Source organism: Lytechinus pictus, chromosome 8 (assembly GCF_037042905.1).
Source record: "Lytechinus pictus isolate F3 Inbred chromosome 8, Lp3.0, whole genome shotgun sequence".
NCBI lineage: Eukaryota > Metazoa > Echinodermata > Echinoidea > Temnopleuroida > Toxopneustidae > Lytechinus > Lytechinus pictus.
In genome coordinates, this window is record NC_087252.1 from 42260150 (window position 1) to 42284610 (window position 24461).

At 35.3% G+C, this 24461-nt stretch overlaps 1 protein-coding gene across 1 annotated transcript in view; it reads right to left on the reverse strand.

Annotated features, from left to right (window-relative positions):
- The window catches only part of LOC129266952 (uncharacterized), a 44751-nt gene extending 31442 nt beyond the window's left edge, over nucleotides 1–13309 (reverse strand). Inside the window, exons 1-8 of the mRNA XM_064104276.1 lie at nucleotides 13095–13309; nucleotides 10854–10916; nucleotides 10498–10554; nucleotides 7017–7073; nucleotides 5794–5902; nucleotides 3725–4837; nucleotides 2842–2979; nucleotides 2041–2388 (exon numbers count right to left, since the gene is read on the reverse strand). Coding sequence (XP_063960346.1) covers nucleotides 2041–2388; nucleotides 2842–2979; nucleotides 3725–4837; nucleotides 5794–5902; nucleotides 7017–7073; nucleotides 10498–10554; nucleotides 10854–10895 — 1864 coding nt within the window. The 5' untranslated portion in view covers nucleotides 10896–10916; nucleotides 13095–13309. The remainder of the gene's footprint in view (nucleotides 1–2040; nucleotides 2389–2841; nucleotides 2980–3724; nucleotides 4838–5793; nucleotides 5903–7016; nucleotides 7074–10497; nucleotides 10555–10853; nucleotides 10917–13094) is intronic.
- Between the last annotated feature and the right edge of the window lie 11152 nt (nucleotides 13310–24461).

Consider the following 24461-nt stretch of genomic DNA (forward strand, 5'->3'; position numbering starts at 1 on the left):
TGTTTTATGAATTTCTTATGTATTTCTATGTTTTGAAACCTTTTGTTTTTCTTTGTTTTTTTCGCCAGATTTATTGCACAAACTTTTTGAAGCATAATTGTGCTGAAATCAATTGATTTGAATTAATGAATAAGATGAGAAAACTCAATTTGCATTGATTTTGTACACAAAATCACGTTTTGGAACAATTTTTGGTCTGACATGCACTTACGAAATGTTGCGTAATTTCGGGCGTCGTAAATTTGATCTCAAAGGATGCGCGAGACTCAATAAACTCTGCGAGTGGCGCGGTCCAAAAATTTCGCGCGGCGGAATGATCGCAGAAAATGTTGAGGGGGGTTGATTCGACCCCCCCCCGGCCTGTTTAGGGTTAAACGATTGACGATATGGCTGTCTCTCCGCTTGAGTGAGCAACTCTTACTTTTGAAAATTTTGCGAAACATGATTTGAACAGATCTTGGAAATATTTATATATAAAAAGGAAAAGTTAACCATGAAGAGACTGTGGAATTTAGCTGAGAAGATTGATTTGAAGATATCCACATCCTATCCAACCTGTTTCCTTGGTCAAAACTCTCCCTCGAGCACAATTGCCCCCTCCCCTATACACTTGGATAATATTGATGATATATCTTTTAGTGTAGCAATGATTCACATGAAATAATAGGCTTATGTTTTCGTCGATTTCCTTTGTAATAGCTGGGTTGTTTTTTTTTTTTTGAGAAATCGTATGGAATGAGTGAATGTGAATTGTTAATCCCCTTGAAATGACAAACTTAATAACAGTGAAAAAAAAAGACTGGAGAGGAGATGTCTGGAATAAAATTTTGTTTACATTGATTTGCTGCCTTTAATGTCCTCAGTTCAACTGCTAAAAAACAACCTAAAGGTTATCTCTACCTCGGCTAAAAATGTTCATTCGGGAAAATATTCTGCAAAAATAAAAACAGTTTAAATTAGTTATTTGAGCGAATACAAAAACATCGCAAAAGGCGAATTCATTGAGCACAACAAAGTTTTATATATATATACACACACACACACACCCTTACACAGTGCGTATAAAAAAAGTTTACACTTTGAAAAAGCCCTGGGAAATAAAAGATATACATCATGCGGTAAATTTTTCACATATAATCTTGGGTTTGGGTCTCATCTATCCAATGAAAGTAAAAGTTTTGACCGAATGTTCACTTGAGTGAGCACTGTGTATTTTTGTAAAGCTCGCAGAAATCTGTTTGCGCAGAAATGCTCATTTTCACGCTGTGTGTAGGGGAAAGGGCGAAGTCAATCTTAACCTGCAAAACATTTCTCATACATTTTCCTTGCACTTTTAGTCAATTGAAATAAAACGGATACATGTTCAAGCATATTGTAACAATTTTGCCACCCAAATTGAAATGTTAACCCTTAGTAAGCACAGCCTTTACCTCTTTTGTGCCAGCTGGATCTTAGGACATAACTGAATCTGAACAAAAGTTTATATCAGACATCTCCAGCATTTTTCACTAAGTTTTAATAATTTAAAATGGGTTTACATTTCATTTTTCGATCCTAAGCCATTTCATGTCAATCACAGCTCATTGTAAAGCAAATATCGTCACGATGGCCTCGGTGTGTGGCGGAGTGGGGTGGGGCGCAATGCTCTCTTCGAAATGTTTTTGGCAAGGAAATAAAGGTTTTAAACATGTAAAAGATGTCTTCAAACCAATTTTACTAGATAGATTACACGTGTTCTTCATGAGTAAGGTCTACTTTTATTCGCATAACTATTTCAAAATTCTGCGCAAATCATTATTCACTACCTTATCAAAAGTAAGTGCATGGTGCTCACTCAAGCGGAAATATTTTTCGACAGATATATCGTCGTTAGCTTAAATGGATCTGTACCATTTTAAAATGTGGAAAAATCTTCAGGATATTACAGATGTATAATTTTACAGGATTTTGTCTAAGTGTAAGCTTTCTTTTTTATTTTTTTTTTATACACACTGTATATGGAAATATTCAGGGCGGTTGTGAAATATTCAGCCCACCTACCCGATGTATATTCCCCCTCTCCTGTGTAAAGGACTGCCTCTAAACTGGAGTGCCGTGTTGCAACAGCGCAATGAGGTATTGTGTAAGTCACCAGTGACCTCAGCACTAAGTCACTAGGAGCTAAGGTCTGTACACTGAAGCAGACTGACATCTCCTCTTTGGTATCACCAAGATTAGGAGTATCGGTCAGGACTCGCAGAGAGATATCCTGTGGCTCTTTGCTGTCAATTGCACCAGGAGGTATCTCAAGTGAAATCCCAAAGGATTCTAGCTGAAGTTTGCCCCCATCAGCTCCAACTCTCTTGCAGCATTCCTTCTTGATGGTTTCGACATCTCCTTCATCGGGTACTGAAAATTATCAAAAATATTTCTATTGCACTACTTTATTGCAAAACTTTAACTTCAAAATTGTAGTAAATTATTGTCGCTCAACACTGCCATGACGGGGGACATTCTGGAATATCCATTGTAAATGATAAGAGGAATATCGTATTTGAACAATAATTTTTTCTAACTTTGGCAATTTTTCAAACATCTATTTCCCCATTGGGTCAATGTGTGTTTTTTTTAAATCAAATTATAAAAAAAGGTCTAGTTGAGTAACATGCTAGCATTACAAGGAAAAAATCCACAGTTATCTTTTGTCTTCCCTCTTTATCTTTCGTGCTGTAAACATTACACATTTAAGTACGTCCAGAAATCCTCAATGACATGCAAACTAGTACACATGTTTCAATACCAAATAAATCCTTGTTGTGTACTACAAGACAATTTTTCCTAATTATTCTACTCCTATGAAACCTGATTCACGGGGCAGGCTTCCTTGGTTGACGTCAAATTCCTCTTCTTTTTCTTGCCATGAGGTTTCTTCTTCTCCACCTTCAGGGTTCTTTGAGCCTGTATCTTCATGAAATTCAACCTTTTCCTCAGCAAGTTCATCTGTATATAAAAAAAAGGTTAGTAATAAAAGGAACACCTCTTTCCTTACAACTAGTTACATATTATTTTTAAATTTCGGTGATATATTATAAATCATTATATCTACATGTCTTTCAACAATGAATTGTCTATTCAAACAATGGAAGATGTTAACGAAACATCGGCATCATGGTACTTATGAGGAAATGTCAGAAAGTGCACGGGAGTTTAGCCTATCTCATTAAATATGCGTCATTTGCATGAGTAAATTTTCCCCAAAATGTCCATGTCTGCAGAAGTAAATTCCTATTAACCCCATTATGCCTATTGTAATATTTGTAATATTTTGGAGCGTCGTGGCCCAGTGGATTAGTCTCCGGACTTTGTAACAGAGGGTCGTGGGTTCAAATCCCAGCCATGGCGTAGTTTCCTTCAGCAAGGAATTCATCCACAGTGTGCTCCACTCGACCCAAGTGAGGTAAATCGGTACGGCATGAAGTAATTCCTCAAAAAGCTGTGTGCACCAGAATAGGTAGCCTAGCTTAACCGGGTTAATGATAACAGCAGGGCCCGCTGGGAGAACAGGTTTCGAAACTGAAGTGGCTACCCTGGGTAAATACACCGTTATTACTATTATTATGATTACTAACTTTTTTCTTTACATAATATAAAGCCTTGTAAATATAAATGATTTCCATGAAGGTAAATTTGAATAAATCACTATTTATCTGGTGATCATGATGAAGAACAATCAATATCAACCCACCTATGGCAGATGTCTTGAGTGATTGAGAGGAGGCTTTGTCCAACTTGGAAGGTATCCCTGCACCCTCCTGAGATTCTTCAGATGATTCCTGACTCTCCTGTTTTTCAGTCACTTTGACATTAGGATACAACTCCGAAAGCTTGTTCCTGTCAGATTCGGAAAGTGGGTTTTCTGAACAAACGAACCTGATTTCCCGCAGTGTACCAAGTTCCTTCGGGCGTTGCAGGGACTTACTTTCAGACGGACCGAAATCAGTCTTGCAACTGACAAGGGTAAGAACAGTAACATCTTTAAGGTCACTAGTTGTAAGATCAATTAAGTCAGTTATGGGTACAGCCGCCGTTGCACCTTCAATTCGCAACCCACAATCTGAAGATGTTCGGGACCATTCAACACTCTTCAATACTACGTTTCCTAGCTGTACACTTTTTACTTTGACAAACTTCAAACCAGGATGCACGTCATATAGCAAGTCTTTTATCAATTGAAGTGCATAGTGCTCTTCAGACCAACGAAGTTCAAGATGGATATCAGTCAGATAAGGTAATTTACATGCTTTGATGGTTGTGCTTGACTTGCCCCATTGGAAAGCTTTAGTGCTTTTGATGAAGAGTGATTCTATGTTTTGACAGGCAGAAGAAAGGGAGAGGAAGATGGTCTCGAGAGTGACGAAGTCTCTTGAGTGTCCGTTCCACAATTTTAATTTTACCTGTCTCCAGGAAGACAGTGGGGGGTCGGAATGGTATTTTCGAGCGTGTATAAAATCATTACTGTCACAAGATAGCTCAAGACTCTTTGCATTTGGAAAGCAATCACTGAGAGTCGATATGATTGGTGCATTCGAATATGTGGACGTGATGTCGCTAATGCAAACGGTGAGGACTGATCTCATTGGAATGATCTCATGTGCAGGAATATACCGACCAAACATAAGCATTTCAAAGTCAATGATGATATGTTGCACTGCTTGGCACAATGGAACCAGTGCAGAGATAACTTCTTGGAAATTAAGTAGTAATACGTCTTCAAATTTTAAACAAGTTTCACCGCCACCGATAGTCCAAGACACAGACACAGGTACTTCCTTTCCATATCTTATAAAAGAGATCTCGGCTGAAAAGAAATTCACAACATAGTATTTATCAGGAACATTCATTTGAGCTAGGATTTAATGAAGAAGTAATAAATTAATAATTACACTAATATAATGCGTTAGTTTATGGTATTGATATCAACCCACAGACGGGTAGACAGGGTACTATTTAGAATACACTGAAACATGTTACTAAGATAATATGTAACAACCCTGCGACACAATTAGATTTAATTTCCATTCCAGCCGTGTGTTTTATTAAGCCGTTCGCTTAAATCATGTAACTCTTTACGCAGGACTGGACCATGTTCTTGTGGGGCTAAATCATCTACAAAGGGATACATCATTTATCAAACGACCCCTAATTCATTTCTCTTGAAAGAATCTCTTATTCTATCTTTGCTATATTTAAGACCCGCATGGTCAAAATACACAGTCACTCTAGAATGTTCAACTAAAATAGTGGAATGGTATATTCATTTGCATTTTCCTCCGGGTTTCAGTTCAATACACGGCTAAAATAATAATTCATGGGATAATTTTCATTTTTTAGGCTTATGTATATTTTAACCACATGACCTTCTATGATGATCATACATACATTTAAGAAAAGAAAATGCATTAATAGGACAACTCTTTTTTTATAATCTTGTTCCCCTCCACATGGATTTTATTGGCAATCAATAATCAAGAGATACAGAGTACAACCGTGCATGTTGCAACAGCGCAATAATGTATTGTGTAAGTCACCGGTAACCTAAAGACTAAGTCACCAGGAGCTAAGCACTGTACACCAAATCAGACTGACATGGTGTCACTAAGTTAAGGAGTATCCGTCAGGACACGAAGAGTACAGAGGACAACTCTCGATTTACACAATGAAGTTAGACGTACATCAGTGGTACATGGTTGGGCTGTATAACATGTTGCATGATTTTCTCTTACTTTGAATCCAATCTAATATTAATCCACTTACCAGTATTTTCTTCAAGCTTTGGTCCGGAAAATCGATACCGATGACACCTAAGCCTACCAATTAAATGCAGTGTCCGTGTGCCGAGAAAGGTGCTGTTTAACGCTCTTGGCTGTATATAGTGTATATAGAAATTAATTCAAATCACTAGAAAAAGAAATTCTTACTATCGAAACTATTACTGGCACAAACGTATGGCCCAAAAGGAATCCCCAAAAAAGAAAAAAAAAATACACTCTCTATGTTTCTAATACCAGCGATATCAAGTAGATATACAAAGCTAGCAGCAACAGACAACAAGCCCATCTACCGCGTTATTTGACTTAGATTTGTTTAACCTGATAATAGCTTTAGATTTTACATCGGTAACCACCTAATTTTCTAAACTTTTCTACCATTGGACTTTGCCTGACATACTGCTATGATCATTATGCTGCACTTTAAATTCTGAGCGCCAAGCACAAATGGTGAAGGTATCATTCTTTTCGGTTTCATTCAGTTGAAGATTAACCCACTTGATTAATCCACTCGTGTTCTTGCGTCGTCGGTAAGGTGAGCACTCTAGCATTGTGCCCTCATGCCCATAGTGACCGGGTCAAGCGAAGCACTACTTTATATTTCCCCATTGACTCGTTAGTTAAAAATGAAATGTGAAAAATCACCAAAAATAACCGTTTATTATGACACCATCTAACCTTTATCATTTTGTAGCTCACCTACCCTGCTCACCTAATATCCTTCAAATGCTAAGAATATTACATGGTGTGTTTATGCATATTTTCGCGCTTCGTGGGCTGAAACCCGGACTACATGCAACGCTGGTTGCAGTCACAGTGTTCATTTGGTTTCTTTGGCCACTAATAAAATTCGCATAAAATCTACCAGGGACAAATTACTGGTCCGAACTGATCCAGTAGTGACATTTTTTATGCACGTATAAAACAAATGTTCAGATATGCATCGTTGATTTTGTATAAATATTTTTCTAACCATTATGACAACTTTGGTACAGGTCTAGGAGAAACATCTATATTGTAATGATTGGTTCATGTGAATGAAACTACATGTATAATTTCTTTAGGAACTAATACTTAAACTTCTTTTGAGAAAATGAATTAAGGTTTTATTTTTTAAAAAGCAGATATTTTGTACTCCGAATGTGTTAATGCGTTTTCATGGTTTGAATAAAAGGAAATGTAATCAAGTATCACTAATATCAAACGTACAAACTTGAATTTTATCGATGACTCGCCTCGCAGCTTTACTTCTGTCAGCTCTTTTACCTGAAAATTAAATTAAAAATACATGAATAAATACATATACAAAAACTGTGACAATATAGACAACAGATAATATTCTAGCCATAATTCAGTTTTCGTATCAGTTTAAATCATGAAGATACCGGGCAGTGTTTTTTTCCCTTCCATTTACAATAAGGGCTAACTCGGCTTTAGAGGCTCGAATTAGGCTAAAAATCTTGAACTTTTGAAAAATCGTTCAAGGTGAGACTGGAACCATTTTTTTTTTAAAACCATGCAGAAGTATTTACCGATGCATGGCTGGCATGCCTCGGTAATTACTTATGCATGGCCACGATTCTGTCAGGATACATTTACGTTCTTTATTGTTCCTGTATTTTTATTTATATGTTATGACTATTTATCTAGTGTGTGTATTTGGGCTTCCTGTCGATGGTAAGATAAGATTTTATCACGCTCTTTCAAACCCCGATGGTGAGTATGAAAGCCTCAACATGAACACATTTACAATAATGAATATGCGTATAAAAATGTACATATTTACAATGATGAATATACATTTTCTAAAATAAAAGAACATAATGCAAAATGATAAAACAACAACAGCAAAACCTATTATAAAGTAATATATTGTTCTGTTTAACACAATTACATTGTAAAACACACTTATTAAAAAGCCATTTATCAACATTTGTTTTTTGTCATATGACACCTTTTATTCAAACTAAACAACCTACTTAATTAGTAAGCACAGGGTCTTATAAAATATTATTTGGGTATGTACAGTACACCTGTCTTTCTTTACTAAAGAAAGAGCACTCAAATAAGTAATGAAACTTGCCTCCAACTTCCTTCAGAGAGCATAATGTACATAAATCATCATTCACTGATTCTCGAGAAAAAACGATTGTTACTGACGGGCAACCTAAGAAAACTACATCGAAATTTACACAATGTAGTTGCATCAGAGTCACTTAAAATTAGGAAATATGTCTCAAAACCCTATTCTCTTTTCATCTTATAATTTGAACAACTACAATTTGACCATATTGCTGCATGCCAAACTTGTTCGGACATATCCTTCAAACGCAACTTCAAGGCTCTTAGAAACCGATCAGTCCCAATCCCTTCCCTTATATTACCAAAACCTGCTTTCTGTAGTACATCTTCAATATTAATGCAACTCATCCATTTTGACGTGAACTACATAGTTGGATCTTGGTGCATATTAAAAACCAAGCTAAAAACAAGAAATAGTACTTGTCCTCCACACCCGTCATAATTCTGAACCAAAAATCCAACCATTCTACAATTAATATGACTTAATGAAGTGGAGCGCCCATTTTCTCCATTATGCCATGTGAATTTTAATATTTACCCGTAAAATTGTTCTCACAAATTTTCTGTTAAAATTTTCAGTCTAAGCAATATCTTCATAGCCCCATACTTCACACCCATAATTATGTCATTATTGGTAAAATCATTCTATCAAATAATTCACACTGTGTATCAATGGACAGTTGGAATCTTTTTGCTTTTGCTAAAATTGTTCAAAGTTTTCATTGTCTGGGATACCTTTTTTTTTCTCTCTAAATCTGAAAGTACCATTATACTCTAATCTAACTCTTAAACAGATAAAATCATCCAAAATCTCCAAACACCACCACTCAAGTTGAAAATTGGTCTCTAACGATCTTAAACTTGCTAGTATGTACCGTTAATTGCCACTTATGGCAATAATCATTAACTGCATTCAAAGCAGGCTGGAGCTGGTCGGGACTTTCAGCTAATAAATGGCAACAAACAATGACGGAGATAGATTTCTCCTTGTCTTACGCCAGTGTTGCAAGTTAAATACTCATATCCAATAACATTTACACTTGACTTTGCGTGCTGGTATATGTTCTCAATCACATTTAAAATGTTACCACTTTCTCCGTTCTTCAACAGTTTTTGCCATAATATGTACCTGTCTATAAAATCAAAGGGCTTTTCATAATCAATAAACAAGATAAATACGTGTGTTCTGCTACAAATAAATATATAATATGCACTCCATTACGAATACATGGTCAGTTGTGGAGTAGCTTGCACGAATACCTGCTTACTCCTTCCCAATCTAACAATTTGAATTAAAAATTCAGTTAAACTTAGATTTAATATAGAAGTAAATAATGTTCCCAAACAACTTAATAAAGTAATACCCCTTTAGTTATCTGGACCAGCAACAAGCTTTGCCATTTTTTAAATTTCTTTATCACAGACACAACTTCATCTTCAGAGAATGGATCATCTAAACAATAAATGCTTACCATCAAAAGCAAGGTCAATCTTTATATCATTGTGTGAGGTCACAGATAATTGATCATGATCAATGTTCCTATTGCCATATAATCTCTTTTTCGTGTCAATAAGTATTATTTGCTGGCTTCACAGAGATCATCCTCGGCTGACGAAAGAGAACCTTTGCTCTTATGTTTTACCTATTCTTATTAAAATATTTTTCTCTAGCTTCATTGACTATATAACACATTCTTAAATTGCCACAATGATAATGATGATCATTCTTTTCTTGTAAGTCAGTTGGCATTTGTCCATTCTGTCACCAAGTTCCATATTTGGTGCTCGTTTATTCAGATATGACTGAGCCCGAAATCTTACTTCGGATAGGATCCCTCACTCAACATGCTCAAGCCTAAGTATAGTAAATTCACATTAGCACATCGTGTTACCGATCGCGCCACACTCGTTGAGCGGATCGATGCGTTGGATTGAAATTACGCTATATTTTGTTCCATGAATATTCATGAGGTGTAGTCGGACTAAATAATCTATTTATGTAAGGATTAGTAAGTGCTTGGAAAATACGCAACAGGGCAGGTGTGGTTTCCGTGGTGACACGACATTTGCTCTTGCGACAACTGATCCAGGGGATCCAGGCTTAATTTCGTCTAAGATGCATGCTTAGGGTGAGGGTTGCAATATTCGATTAGTGTGCGGAATTTAGAGAGCAGCAATCGTCGCCGGAGCAAATGTTATGGAACCGTTTTCCGTATGCGTATAATGCGGAAAATTTGTTTTAATACTGCGCAAAGCAGTCCTTTTTTATTTAGTTTATACACATGCGAAGCTATAAGCGGGTGGTGCGACATTTCTAAGAGTTTCCAAAGTTATAATGAAAAGAGAGAAAACACAAAATGAAGGAGCAAATGTATTTGGAAGAGATTGACTCTTCATGTAATATTATAATATAATGAGTAAATGGATCTGTATTTTGGGTTCAAAATCATGCACTATTTGCCAATCAAGATACACCTGCTTTATCATCATTGAGATTCCATTAACAAGCTGGCATTTTAACTCTTATAGGGATTCGTCCTACCCACATCTCTCTTTTTTTTTCTTGATAGCAAAGAATGCATGCTTGAAGGCATATTTACACACATACCTTTGATGGACCAATCACTTCACTCGATGGCTTGTCGAACATCGTTACCCCTTCCAACTGAAAATGAATTTTAATAATATAAGAAATTAAGATATGCGTTATATATCTTACGCAGCAAGGAAGGGCTAAAGAAAATCTGTAATGACTTATCGAAGCGCTATACTGTTATCCTCCACCTGGGGGGACAGTAAAAATATCAGTCTGAACACAAGCTAAATCCATAACCCCCAAATTCGATTACTGATATGTTTTTTAATGATATTATTTTGACGCTTTGTATCCTAAACTCAAAATGTTATTTGTTTGAACCAAGGGGGTTGATACACGATATTGCAGTAATATTAATATCTTTATACCTTAGTTAGCAACGTAGGATCCTCTGTTCGATCGTCGGCCATCTCTGCTATGCAATTAGTGTTCTGCATAAAAAAATAGAAATAGAAGTGTAGTGTATGATTTTGGTTTTAATTCCCGTAATTTTACATCCTGGACATCTTTTTGATGTCTGTTGAAAGGGCTCAGAATTTGTTGTCGATGAAACATTATATTCGTTTGAGGGCGGCCTCATATTTTATGTACATGACTGTACGAAGGTGAATTTGAATTTAGTAATTATATTTATTCACTTGACATTATTTTTTTTATATATAATATATACAATAACATCAAATAATTTCACTCTAAAAAGGGTTTACCCAGTATTGGGTAAATTGGAAACATGCATGTTGGTTGGGTAAAAATATATTTTGTAAAAAAAAATACCCATCAATCATGCTTCTTCTCATTCTACCCAATATTTGGTACATTTTTACTCAGTGTTTTTAGAGTCTATAACAATATATTATTATACAGCAGCAATATATTAATTAACTATTATCACTTGATACAGTTTTTATAGATTTTCAATTAATTGAAAAAAAAATATAAGTATAAAAATGTATATAAAAAGAAGTATACCACTAAGGCCTATATCTTTAGAACTCTAAAACAGAAGTTTGTGAGCTTTAATGATTTCCTTTAAAAAATTGAGATACGAGGTTCTAATTTCTCACCAAAAATATGTGCTTATCTACAAGAAAACGTCTTCAACTTCAAAGAGGAAAATAGTTTTTACTGTGTCCCTAGGCAGAGTTGTAACATAATTAAAAAGTGATCTATGAACTGTACTTCTGTCTAAATATTTTGGATTTATGTGGTGTTGGGGTTTTCCCTGTCCTTACGTTTAGAGTGAGCACAACAATTTAAGGCTTATACCTCAGTCAAATTTGCTGAACGGCGAGGCGAAAAAAAAACCCATTTCAACATGTTTTGTACCATGAGTGGTTTGTTTAAAAAAATAAAACAGCCGTTTTCGAATCGCCGTAGGGGAAATGTGACCGCAGCATTAGCCAACCCTTGCACTATACATCAGGGGCATCGATCCATTTTTCAGATGGGGGGGGGCAAAATTATGACTCAACGTTCCAAAGGCGCTCGATCACACAAACAAACAAACTCACACAAACACCCACACACACACATAAACCTAAATATATATATATATATATATATATATACATATATATATGACTCATGAGAAAGAGATACATATCTCACCAACAAATTAATGCGAGCGCGAAGCGCGAGCTGAATTTTTTTTGCTATACTAAACTAAAAACATGAAAAAGGTACCTGTTTAGGATTGTTTGTAGTAACTCATGAGGTGGATACATATCTCACTACACAGATAATGCGAGTGCCGAGAGCGAGCTGAAATTTCTTTATATTCTGACCTGAAAGCTTGTCATTCTAACTATTTTTGGTACCAATGATTTAAAAAAATAGATGCGAGCGCGAAGCGCGAGCTGAAAATTTTGATATTTCGATCTGAAAAAAAACTGACAGTTTAATGGACGTTTTTAATAAAGAATAAGATATATATCCAACAAAAGATTATTGCAACCCAAGGCGGGAGTTTTTTCGAGGTTTAGAACTGAAGACGGGACATTCTATTAACCTATTTAATCATGAAAAGTATGGGTTTTCGCTACAGAAATGATGCGAGCGCGAAGCGCGAGCTGAAATTTTTTATTTTTTAATCTGAAAAGCGGACATTTTGAGCATGATTTTGAATAAAGAACGAGTTGTGTATTTCAATCTCGCTTGCTGATTTCTGTTTAACATTACAATCTTATTTTATTTTTGCACATGTGGAATTATTGGGGGGGGCAAACCGATATGTTTGCCCCCCCCCCCAATATTTTCATTGGTGGGGCGATCGCCCCCCTGCCCCCCAGGATCGACGCCTCTGCTATACATATCTTCAAGATTGAATCATTAATCATACACAGTTTTCATAAAACATTGAGTCTTTTAAATTATGTCAAACATCCCTCAATTATGGACACATATATCACCGTGATCTTCTTTGCTTTCTAAAGGAAAGCAATGTTTAAATTCCAGCTTAATGGCCTGCCCCACTCTGCAAAACTGAAATGTATGAAAACTGACAGTTTAATTTGAATAGGCAACTTTGGGACATATGCATTTTATTGATTTCCGTGTTATATAAATCTGTTAAAAGTCAGCGCAATATATAGTAAATGTTGTCCTCTTACCCAAGTTGATTGGCAGCAAAACTATTACAGTCTTCACTCGGAAATGTAACCATAGCAGAACAGTGGCAAGGCCAGGAAATGGCACTATAAAAGCGTCTTACCAGACAGAAACCTCGTAAATTTCATTTAATGTTTCACTTCGCGATCAAAATGGCGCTCAGTAAAGTAGCGACCGCTAAGTTTTGGTGCATTACTGGGTAATAGCAAGAACATAATTAGTGCACTCCGCAGCCACCGCCCCATGTACAGGTTTATGATAAATTAGTATTGCACTCAGTGAGAAGGAAATATGAAAAGAAATGACAAGCACTGCTGCACTCATTGAAAAAGGGGAAAATGAAAATATCATACAACATTGCACTGACATATAGGGACCCTGGCCATGTATTTATCCAATCAGCTCAGCTCCAAGGTAAATATATATTTGTTACAGTGAATGAGTGCGAAACATTTTACAACAGAGACCGTACTGCAGTGCGTTGTGTTGGACACCAGATAAATTATACACACTGTAAAAACTGATATGTTAAGACTGACACCAGGTTGGTGTCCATAAAGAGGGCCCTATACCCTAAGCTAAGTGTCTAAGGGCATTTTCACACGAGAATGTTGAACCGTCATTGTAATGATGATTGCAATTCATCTTTAGCAAAAAAGAAACCAAGTTCTTGAAAGGTCATGTAAGCTCCGTCCCTTAAAAGACGTTTTGGAGGTCAACCCTTTCACACGTAAAATTCGTACCGTAATTTCAGTGAAACTCTACTGGAATTTACCTCCGGAGTAGAATTTGAATTCGTGGTTGTGATTAGCGGTCGTGATTCTAGTTTGGTTTCACACTTGTTAAAAATCGTCATTAGAATTATTTATCTCTGGAATCATCATTCAAATTACGATTTTGGTACCGTGTGAAAGGGCGGAAAGTTATACCTTATACTTAGAACGTAACAATAATACCAATGAGTGTCAAAGTAGCAACCAAAGTTGCTGTAATGACACCCTCTATGTGTTCAACTAAGCGTCAATGAATACGTGTTTGCCTAACACCGTTTAACAATGGAGTAAAATGACTGGTGTTTTATTTTATGTGGTGACACGACAATTGCTCCAGCGACAATTGTTACGGGCTTATTTCTTCGATTATATAGGGTTAGGGTTATGTGGTTGCAATTGGGTGTTATGTTAGATTTAGGTTTAGGTTGAGAATATGGTACATAGCGTTAAATCCAGGGTTGAAATGGGTTATTCCATTAGTGTGGAATTTACAGTGGAGTAATTGTCGCCGTAGCAAATGTCATTGAACCCTCTATGTACACTGGTCAACATTACAGTTTTTTGCGTAGCACTCGTCCGAATAGATTGAAAATCAAAATATGTTCGATATTTCAGAGGTGGGTAATTGAGGGAGTTCCACCCCCCCCCCCCCCCTGTTGCACCCAGAAATGTAATAACGCCCACGAATGTAATAACATTTTACCAACAAATGTAAAAACGCCCACAAATGTAATAACACTTTACCCACAAATGTAATAATTTCACCCACAAATGTTATAATGCACTTTACCCACAAATGTAATAATTTTTGATCGCCCACAAATGTAATAATGACTTTACCCACAAATGTAATAAATTTGAAGGGATTTTTGGCGAATCCGTTCTAAACTAAAATCCTATAGTAATGCGTTCATATAGCACAAAAGTGCAAAGTCTTTTTTCCGGACCCGGTTGTTTCAAAAATTAGAATATAGTCCAAAGTCTTTTTTCCAGACCCTGTTGTTTCAAAAATTATAATATAGTCCAAAGTATTTTTTCCAGACCCTGTTGTTTCAAAAATTATAATATAGTCCAAAGTCTTTTTTCCAGACCTGGTTGTTTCAAAAATTATAATTTCAGTCCAAAGTCTTTTTTTCCAGACCCGGTTATTACAAAAATTATAATACAAGTCCAAACTAAGATACGATAATGATATTCCAGTGGGATAAAAATGAGAATCGAGCTTAGTCTCTTCTCCAGACCCAGTTAATTAAAACTGGTGGAATTAATGTCTTTGTTGTTGTTTTAACTCATACGGCGCGTATTTTGAATATATGCGCTAAGAGTAAATTGAGAATCAAGCGTAGTCTTTTTCTCCAGACCCAGTTATTTCAAAAATTATAATATAAGTCCAAACTAAGATACGATAATGATATTCCAGTGGAATAAAAATGAGAATCGAGCTTAGTCTTTTCTCCAGACCCAGTTAATTAAAACTGGTGGATTTAATGTCTTTGTTGTTGTTTTAACTTATTCGGCGCATATTGTAATCATGCGCTAAGAGTCAATTGAGAATCAAGCGTAGTCTTTTTCTCCAGACCCGGTTATTTAAAACTAAAAACTAAAATCCTATAGTAATTGGTTCATATGGCACAAAAGTCCAAAGTCCTTTTCCAGACCCAGTTAATTCAAAAATTATATTATAATATAAGTCCAAAGTCTTTTTTCCAGACCCGATTATTTTTAAAATGTCAATATAAGTCCAAACTAAGATACGATAATGATATTCCAGTGGAATAAAAATGAGAATCGAGCTTATTCTTTTCTCCAGACCCAGTTAATTAAAACTGGTGGAATAAATGTCTTTATTGTTGCTTTAACTTATACGGCGCGTATTGTGAATATATGCGCTAAGAGTAAATTGAGAATCAAGCATAGTCTATTCTACAGACCCGGTTACTAAAAACTAAAACCCTATAGTAATGCGTTCATATAGCACAAAAGTGCAATCTTTTTTCAGACCCGGTTAATTCAAAAATCATAATATAAGTCCAAAGTCTTTTTTCAGAACCGGTTCTTTAAAAAATTAAAATATAAGTCCAAACTAAGATACCATAATGATATTCCAGTGGAATAAAAATGAAAATCGAGCTTAGTCTTTTCTCCAAACCCGGTTATTCAAAAATTATAAATAATAATACAACAACAACAAAAACAGTATAAAGACCCCATAATCTTGTTAATGCTGGATAACACGGACATATAGCGTAGTCTTTCAGTCAGACCCAGTTATTTATTTTCAAAATAACGCTAATAGTAATTAAAAAAATCCAAATATAAGACCCAACAATCCTTCAACCTAAGAACCTGTTTTAAAAAGAGGTTCAGAGCGTTGTCTTTATTCCAGACCTAATCATTAAAAAGATTCGAAAAAATCTAACGTAAGACCCTATCATATTCTTATTCTTGTGGAATAACACGAGTTTTAAAACATACTCTTTCCTCCATTAAAAAAAAATGAATTAAAAAATCTTCAACTCTAAGACCAATCTTCAAAAGTTACACCCAGTAAAAAAAAATGTCTTTACCACACACACCATTTTTTTTTATACTAAGACCCCTACAAAACATTGTAATAATGTATTGGTAACGCAAACATCCTTCCTCCAGACTTGGTTATTGTTTGAAAAAACTAAAATAGTTCTTACAAATATTCTAAAACGAATACCCAATAATCTAATTACTGTGGAATAACGTGAAGATCGATTGTAGACTTTCCTCCAGACATAGATATTTCAAGAAAAAAAAGCAATAAAACCCAATCCCCAACTACGAATCTAAGAACCAACAATCCTCCAAACTAAGACCATATAGAAAAACGAGGGGGTTCTTATTTTTATTTGGCAACCAGTCAAATTTGACTATTTTCGCCGTCATAAATATTATATTATTATAGTTTGTTTTCTTAGAAAAAAAGGTAAATAAGTAAAGTAAAATTCAAATATTTATTTCTTTTTCCTTACTAGGATACTAGGATTTAAAGTCGAGTAGGTGTGTCTCACAATGTAAAACCGGGGTTTTTACTGAAAATATGTTATATAGGCCTACTAGTATATACAAGTAAAACCTAGGATGCACATTTTTGGACCTTTGTCTTTTTTCCAGACCCAGTCATTTAAATAATAATTCAAACGCTCTTAAAAACATAAGACTTTGTCATATTCTTATTCCTGATGAATAACACGAGTATTATGCTTAGTCTTTCGTCTAGTACCGGTTATTTAAAAGATAAACAAATATTGAAAAAAAAATCAAAGCTAGGACCATTCTTCAAAATTAAACCCAGTTAAAATGCTTGGGTTTAGATTGTTGTCTTTACCCCACACCAAGTTCTCTTAAAGATACAAATTAAGCAAAACATTAATCTTAAAACTTAGACCCCAGCATCTTCCAAACTATAAAAACCCTGTGATAACGCATACCACAAAAACAACAAATTAATCATAGGCGTAAATATTCATATCTGAATGATACGCGCCTTAAACCCCAAGATAAAAACAACAACAACGTTATTCTACATCAATGATATTATAGGGTCTTTGTTAATACTGTTTGTTTGTTTTTATTGTTTCTCATAATTTCCTACTATGAAATAACTGGGTCTGGAGCAAAGACTACACCATATTTCCATGCTATTCAATGTTGATAAGGTCTTTGTTTGTTGTTGTTGTTGTTGTGTTTTTAATGATTTTTATAACTGGGTCTAGAGGTAAGACTACGCTTTATTTAAATGTTTGGCGCAAATATTCACTACTAAATGATACGCGCGGTATAAGCTAAAACAACAACGTTATTCAATATCAATAAGATTTTGGGGTCTTTGTTAATATTGTTCTTTATGATTTGCTATTTTGAAATAACCGGGGCTTCGATGCTATTCAATGTTGAAAAGATTGTGGGGTCTCTTTTTGGTTGTTGTTGTTTTTTTTATGATTTTTTATAACTTGGCCTGGAGGAAAGACTATGCTATATTTACATTTTGTCCAACATTGATAAGATCGTGGGATCTTTGTTATTTTTTTAAATCATAATTTATTATTTTTTATTTGCTATTTGAAATATTTGGGTCTGGAGGAAAGAATGTGCTAAACTTCTATGTTATTCAACATTAAGAAGAATTCATTTTGGGATCTTTATTTGGAAGATTGTTTAAATGTTTTATATAACCAGGTCTGGAGAAAAAAGACTGGGACTTTGTCCTGCCTATATGAACGCATTACTATAAGGTTTTAGTTTAGAACAGATTCGCCAAAAAAAATCAAATTAATAACATTTGTGGGAAAAGTCATTATTACATTTGTGGGTAATGGGTTTTAGTTTTTAGCTCTAAGTAACCGGGTCTGAAGAAAAGACTACGCTTGATTCTCAATTTACTCTTAGCGCATATATTCACAATACGCGCCGTATAAGTTAAAACAACAACAAAGACATTGAAATTGAAATTGAAACTTTATTTACCACAATCTTCATAAAAAACATACAAATCAAGAAGTATAAATATTTCAATAAAATACATTATAACAAAAATTAGTATATTTAAGAATAGTGGAAGGATCACTGAAAAGTTACAAGGAACTTATAAGTTAGTGATCCTGAAATTAACACAAAACAACACAATTTTAAAAAAATGCAGTCAGGAAATACAGAACAACAAACATAACAAAAGTATACAATTGTATCTATATCAGTATTACTATTAGTATTAGACTTTCTGCATAAAATGTATTTTTAAATGTCTTTTAAAGCTTTGAAGGGTTTTGCACTGCTTGATATTTTGAGGGATCTTATTCCAAATAATGGGACCCCTACATAAAAATATGTTGTTTGAGAAAGAATAATGGCCATATATTGCACGAGTATCAGCTGAGTTTCTAGTATTATATGTATGTATATCTCTATTGGTTTGAAAAATGTTGTCAAAATTATTAGGCAAAAGGTTGTTATAATAGGAATACATAAAAACAGATAATTGAAAATCATGTAGTAAAGAAATTGGGAGTATATTTAATTTCAAGAAAAGAGGTCTGCTATGACTTAAATAGGGTTTATGGCATATTATACGAACTGCTCTCTTTTGAAGAAGAAAGATGCGGTTCAGTAAGTTTTGCTTGCAGGATCCCCAAACAATATTGCAATAAGATATGTAAGGTAAAATCAATGAATCATACAATGTAAGAAGAATATTTTGTGGTAAAATGTCTTTAAGTTTACTCATTATTCCTATTGTTTTGGAAACTTTCCTTAAAACCTCATAAACATGTGTCTTCCATTTTAAATCCTTGTCTATACTAATTCCTAAAAATTGTGTAGTATTTACATGTTAGATTAAGTTGCCATTAATATATATATTGTGGCGAAAATGGAGGGAAGGGGGGAAGGAGATGTGCTTCACGGGGGCTCTTCGATCCCACCGCTGCCCCCAGTGTGGCGAAAATAGAGGTGGGGGTGTGGTTCACATGGGCTTTCCAATCCTTCTCTCTCTTTTATATCAACTATAGTTCGAGGGGTTATGGGTAGTACTGGGAAAATGGGGTACGTGGCGCTTCTCTCTCGATCAATCCCTCTCTTGGTAGCGAGCGGTCCACAAAGCAACAGTGGGGCTGAGATCCACGCATGGTGTATGACATAGGTGCTAAACCATTGACGACACGGAGAGCATAATCTTGCAGTGCAACTATATTGGGGCTCTATAGCTCCCATTTTATTCAAACTACTTCCAACCAATCATACTGATGCAGTGTATATACAGTGAAGGCCAATACCAATGCATTATACATGGCCATATAAAAAGTGAACATGATAAATATAATAATAGAACAAGCCAATGAGAACTGGGATCGGCACAGGCATCAATGTTTTGGACTATATATATCCCTTGACCCATAACAGTATATAACGGTCCCTAATCTATCTGCATAATCCCTTCTCATGGCACTGTGGGGCTGGCTTGGCAAACATTGCGAGGAAGGGGGTTTGGGACAGGTATATCAGTACATCATTAATGTACCATGCATTAAAGTAAGCTGTCCCTTGTTTTCCCAACCGCGCCTGTCAGCCCAACTGCCCACATGCCTGAGTCTTTCCTACCCTAATGATTAAGTCCCAGTGTAAACAGTGGATGGGGAACCCCAACAAGTTTATGTAATAATTTGCCTATCCCTAACTCTACTATTAATTGCCCACTAAGTCAACCTATGGTCCCCAGTGTTTTAGTGTACACTGCAATCCCCATACTAACAATGGATCCCCCTTGTTTTGGTATGGCTATGCAAACAGCCATGGCAATGAGATGAACATAATATACGTAGGGGAGGCTTGGACGCTGTTCGTGTAATACACATACTAGGCAGCCCAACGGTAGTTCCTCAACCCATGTATTATTATGTAATCACATACCAAGGATGTAACAAGCCCTATGAATCCCCCTTGTTTTGGTATGGCTATGCAAACAGCCATGGCAATGAGATGACCATAATATACGCAGGGGAGGCTAGGACGCTGTTCGTGTAATACACATACTAGGCAGCCCAACGGTAGTTCCTCAACCCATGTATTATTATGTAACCCCATACCGAGGATGTAGCAAGCCCTATCCCCCACTAACCTAACGTGATGTGGTCTAGTATGTAAACCCCCATAGAGCAATTGGGGATGCACAGTCAGTACATGGATGCTGTTCGTGTGAGCAAGCTAGCTCGAGCATTTACTAGGCTACCCATTAGTAACTGTGCACCACCTCTCACCCATAGGCGTTGTATACCAGCCTTCTGCCCACCACCCAACCCAAGGTGGATGTAAGATGGTAACCTACAATGATGTTGATGCCTGGCCTCCCAGTCTCTCGAATGAAATTTACGCTTGGTGATACGGAAGTTGCCTGCTCGAGTCTGCTCTGGAAGTGCCTGTTTTACCCGAAAAATCCTCCCTATTTATACCCTTCGAGCGAGCCCTTCTATACCACTCAAGCATAGACTCTGGGAGAGTTACATAAGCATTACTTCTGCTCATTAAGCATTGTAAACCCCGGAAGATTCAGCTATTTCTCCCCCACTCTAAACACAGGGGCTGGAAATAGCCCGGCCAGGGTAATCGTATCTGGCCTCGATCATAGCCTCCCTTGTTCTCTACTCCTAAGAGTTACAATTAATCACCTAAGTCAACACATCCCGAATTATACCTTAACTACTGGAGTTGAGCTGGAAGTAGGGCTGTGCGGTATTGGAAGGGTTAGTGCTAGGTTTTTACGAGCTTCCATTGTCTGGAGATTTTGGTCATTTATAAAAAGGTAGTTTAAGCCTATTCCACTCCTGGGTAACGGTCAATCAGTGCTACTGCGTGTAGGTGTTGGTCGGCCTGGGAGTGAAACGGTTAAACTGGAGAGAATTTTGCCTGTCCCTCTCTTCCCGCGAGAGGGCTCTTTACCTTAAAGCTGCATTGCGGGTTTTTACCTAGCTTAAAGTGACATTTCGTCACAATATTTACTTCTTTTGCACTATTTTTTGGAGCATTGAACAGCATTACATGGGTCTTATCATAATTAAGTTGTAATTTATTTGCTTCAACCCATTTGCTAACATTTGAAAGTTCAGAGTTAAAGTTTTGAGTAAGACATTCCACTGTGTTTATAGAATATATTGGTGTCGTCTGCAAATAACAAACAATTTAATAGTGGAGATACTGAATTTAAATCATTGATGTAAATCAAAAAAAGTATGGGACCGAGGATTGATCCTTGCGGAATACCGCAAGAAACAGTTTTGATAATTAGAGTTTATAGAATTGAACACTGTAAATTGTTTACGGTTACTCAAATAACTGTGAAATAAATTTAAAGTAACACCACGGATTCCATAATGAAAAAGTTTTGTTTAAAGTATTTTATGATTTATGGAGTCAAATGCTTTTCTAAAGTCTAAAAACAGTCCAATAATAATATTTTTTGTTTTCAATTGCTTTAGACACACTCATTAAAAAATCTAAAATAGCATGATGAGTGAAATGTCCGTCTCTGAAACCAAACTGTTTATTACAAAGAATTTTGTTTTTATCAAGAAAGTTTTAAAGTCGTGTATAGATGCATCTTTCAAAAAATTTCGAAAATAGTGGTAGTAAGGAAATAGGTCTATAATTTGTAAATAAATATTTTGGTCCTTTTTTATGTATAGGAATAACTTTAGCAACTTTCAGACCTTGAGGTACAATACCCTTTTCAAATACATGAATTAAAAATACTGCAAAGTGGTTTAGAAATAACATGTATAACTCTTTTGACAACAGTGCAATCAATAGAGTCAAAACCAGGAGCTTTTCCATTTTTGAAAGATAAAACAATATTAATTATTTCTTTTTTTGTAATAGGTAAAAAAATAAGCTGTATAGGGACAACTTTCACCCAAGAATGATTCAAAGTCGTTGCAAGTGTTACTATTATTCATTCCAGCTATTCTTAAAATAATCATTGAAACCTTCAGCGATATTCTTGGATTCACTTATAAGTGAACCGTTACATTGGAATACAAAGGTGTTTTTATGGAGTCTTTTTCTTTGTAACAGATCATTAATTATTTTCCATGTTTTATTAATGTTTCCTTTAAACATATGAAACTTAGAAAAGTAGTAATCTCTTTTTGCATCACGTATTTGTTTTGTATAAGAATTTCGAAATTTAGTATAACATTATTTTCTGTGTGACGTAGGATTTTTAATATACCTTTTATATAAATTATTTTTTTTTAGAACACATCTGTTTGAGTTTTTTGTTAAACCATGGTTTATGATTTTTCTTTATTTTTAATCTTCTGAGAGGAAAACATTTATTATAAGTCTCAGAAAAAACTCCATAAATTGTTTATACATATAATTTGGCTCTTCCTGATATCTGCAAAGCAGATTATCAAAATCAGTTGAAGATAAAACATTCAGAAAACAGTCAATATTGATATCATTATGTTTATATGTAACAGGTTCATCTTCATATATACCTTTAAAATCAAACATGGCAAATATTGGCAAATGATCAGATATGTCACAGGTTAGTATTCCTGTGGAAATATTGCACATACTATTTGTAAATAAATTGTCAATCAATGAAGCTGTGGAGTTGGTTATTCTTGTTGGTTTTGTAATACAAGGAAAAAAGCAATATGAGTAAAATAATTCAAGCAACTCATTACAAGAACTCTGTACATCCAATTTCATTAAATCAATATTAAAGTCTTCAAGAAATATACATTCTTTTTTCTCATTATGAACTGTAGACAAAATATTACCTAAAGTATCCATAAAATGTGCATGTGATTGATCAGGTGGTCTATAGATGACACCAACAATAATGTTCTTTCCTGGTTTTAAAATTTCAATAAAAAGGCTTTCACAATAACAAGTGAATACTGAGATGTCATTACGCATGATGTATCTTACATCATTTCTAATGGCAAATGCAACTCCTCCTCCTTTTCTATTATTTCTTGATTTACTTTCAGTCTTATATCCATCGATATTAAATTCACCTTTTTTACCATTGTCCAACCATGTTTCAGTAAATGCTAAAAGACCAAAATAATTATTTAAATGTGACAGTAGTGATGTTATATCATCATAGTGTTTTGGCAAGCTACGGCAATTTAAATGTAGGAGTGAAAAACCATGTGTTTTACCTGAGTTTTCATTTGAAAAGTCTTCTGGTGTTACATATATACAGTCATTATCAGCCTCTTCCTGCAATATATAACTCTCATCGTTCACAATAGGTATTGACAGAGCAGAATGCTAAGTACATCTAACAGTGACATTATAATTATGTGTCTAAGAGTAAAACAACAGGAAAAGGATGTAAAAATGCTGTGCAAATATTGAATAACAGAGACATCAAACCTTAATCTTTTAGTAATAAATAGTGATGGCATGCAGAATTGGTAGCATACGTAGAGACTAAAACAACAGCGATATGAATACATTGCAGTATCTGGGGGAACAGTCATAAAATCAATCTCTTAAATTACAAGTCCAGAATACATGTAAGAGATTACAAAATGTTTTGATTTTTTGATGAATTGAGTAGGGAATCAAAGATTGCCAGTGGATACCTGCATAATAATAAAGGTATGATTTATACTAGGAAAGCAAGATGAGGCATTTGAAGAGTCACTGTGTCAGACGGGCAAGATCTGCTTCTGTAGAGATGACAAGTGTTACTGTCTTGCCACCACTTGCTTTAACTTGGGCAAAGATTCTTCCATCATAGGTCCATGCATTAAGAACATTGTTGTTAGTCATCTTCACACTTTTGTAGACTTTACGGTACAGCGATTGATTTTTCATAGTCAGGTCTTCTTGTATGGATATGCGTGATCCTTTCAACTTTCTGCGTGATGAAATGACCTGCTTTCTCACACGATAGCTACAGAACTTAACTATCAGTGCGCGATGTTTACCAGGATCTGGATCCGTCTTTCCTATGCGATGACATCTTTCGATGTCAGCTGACGTTACGTTGAGCTTCAATCGCTTCTGGAATACATCAGTGACAAGTTGGTCAGGATTCTCTCCTCGAGTCTC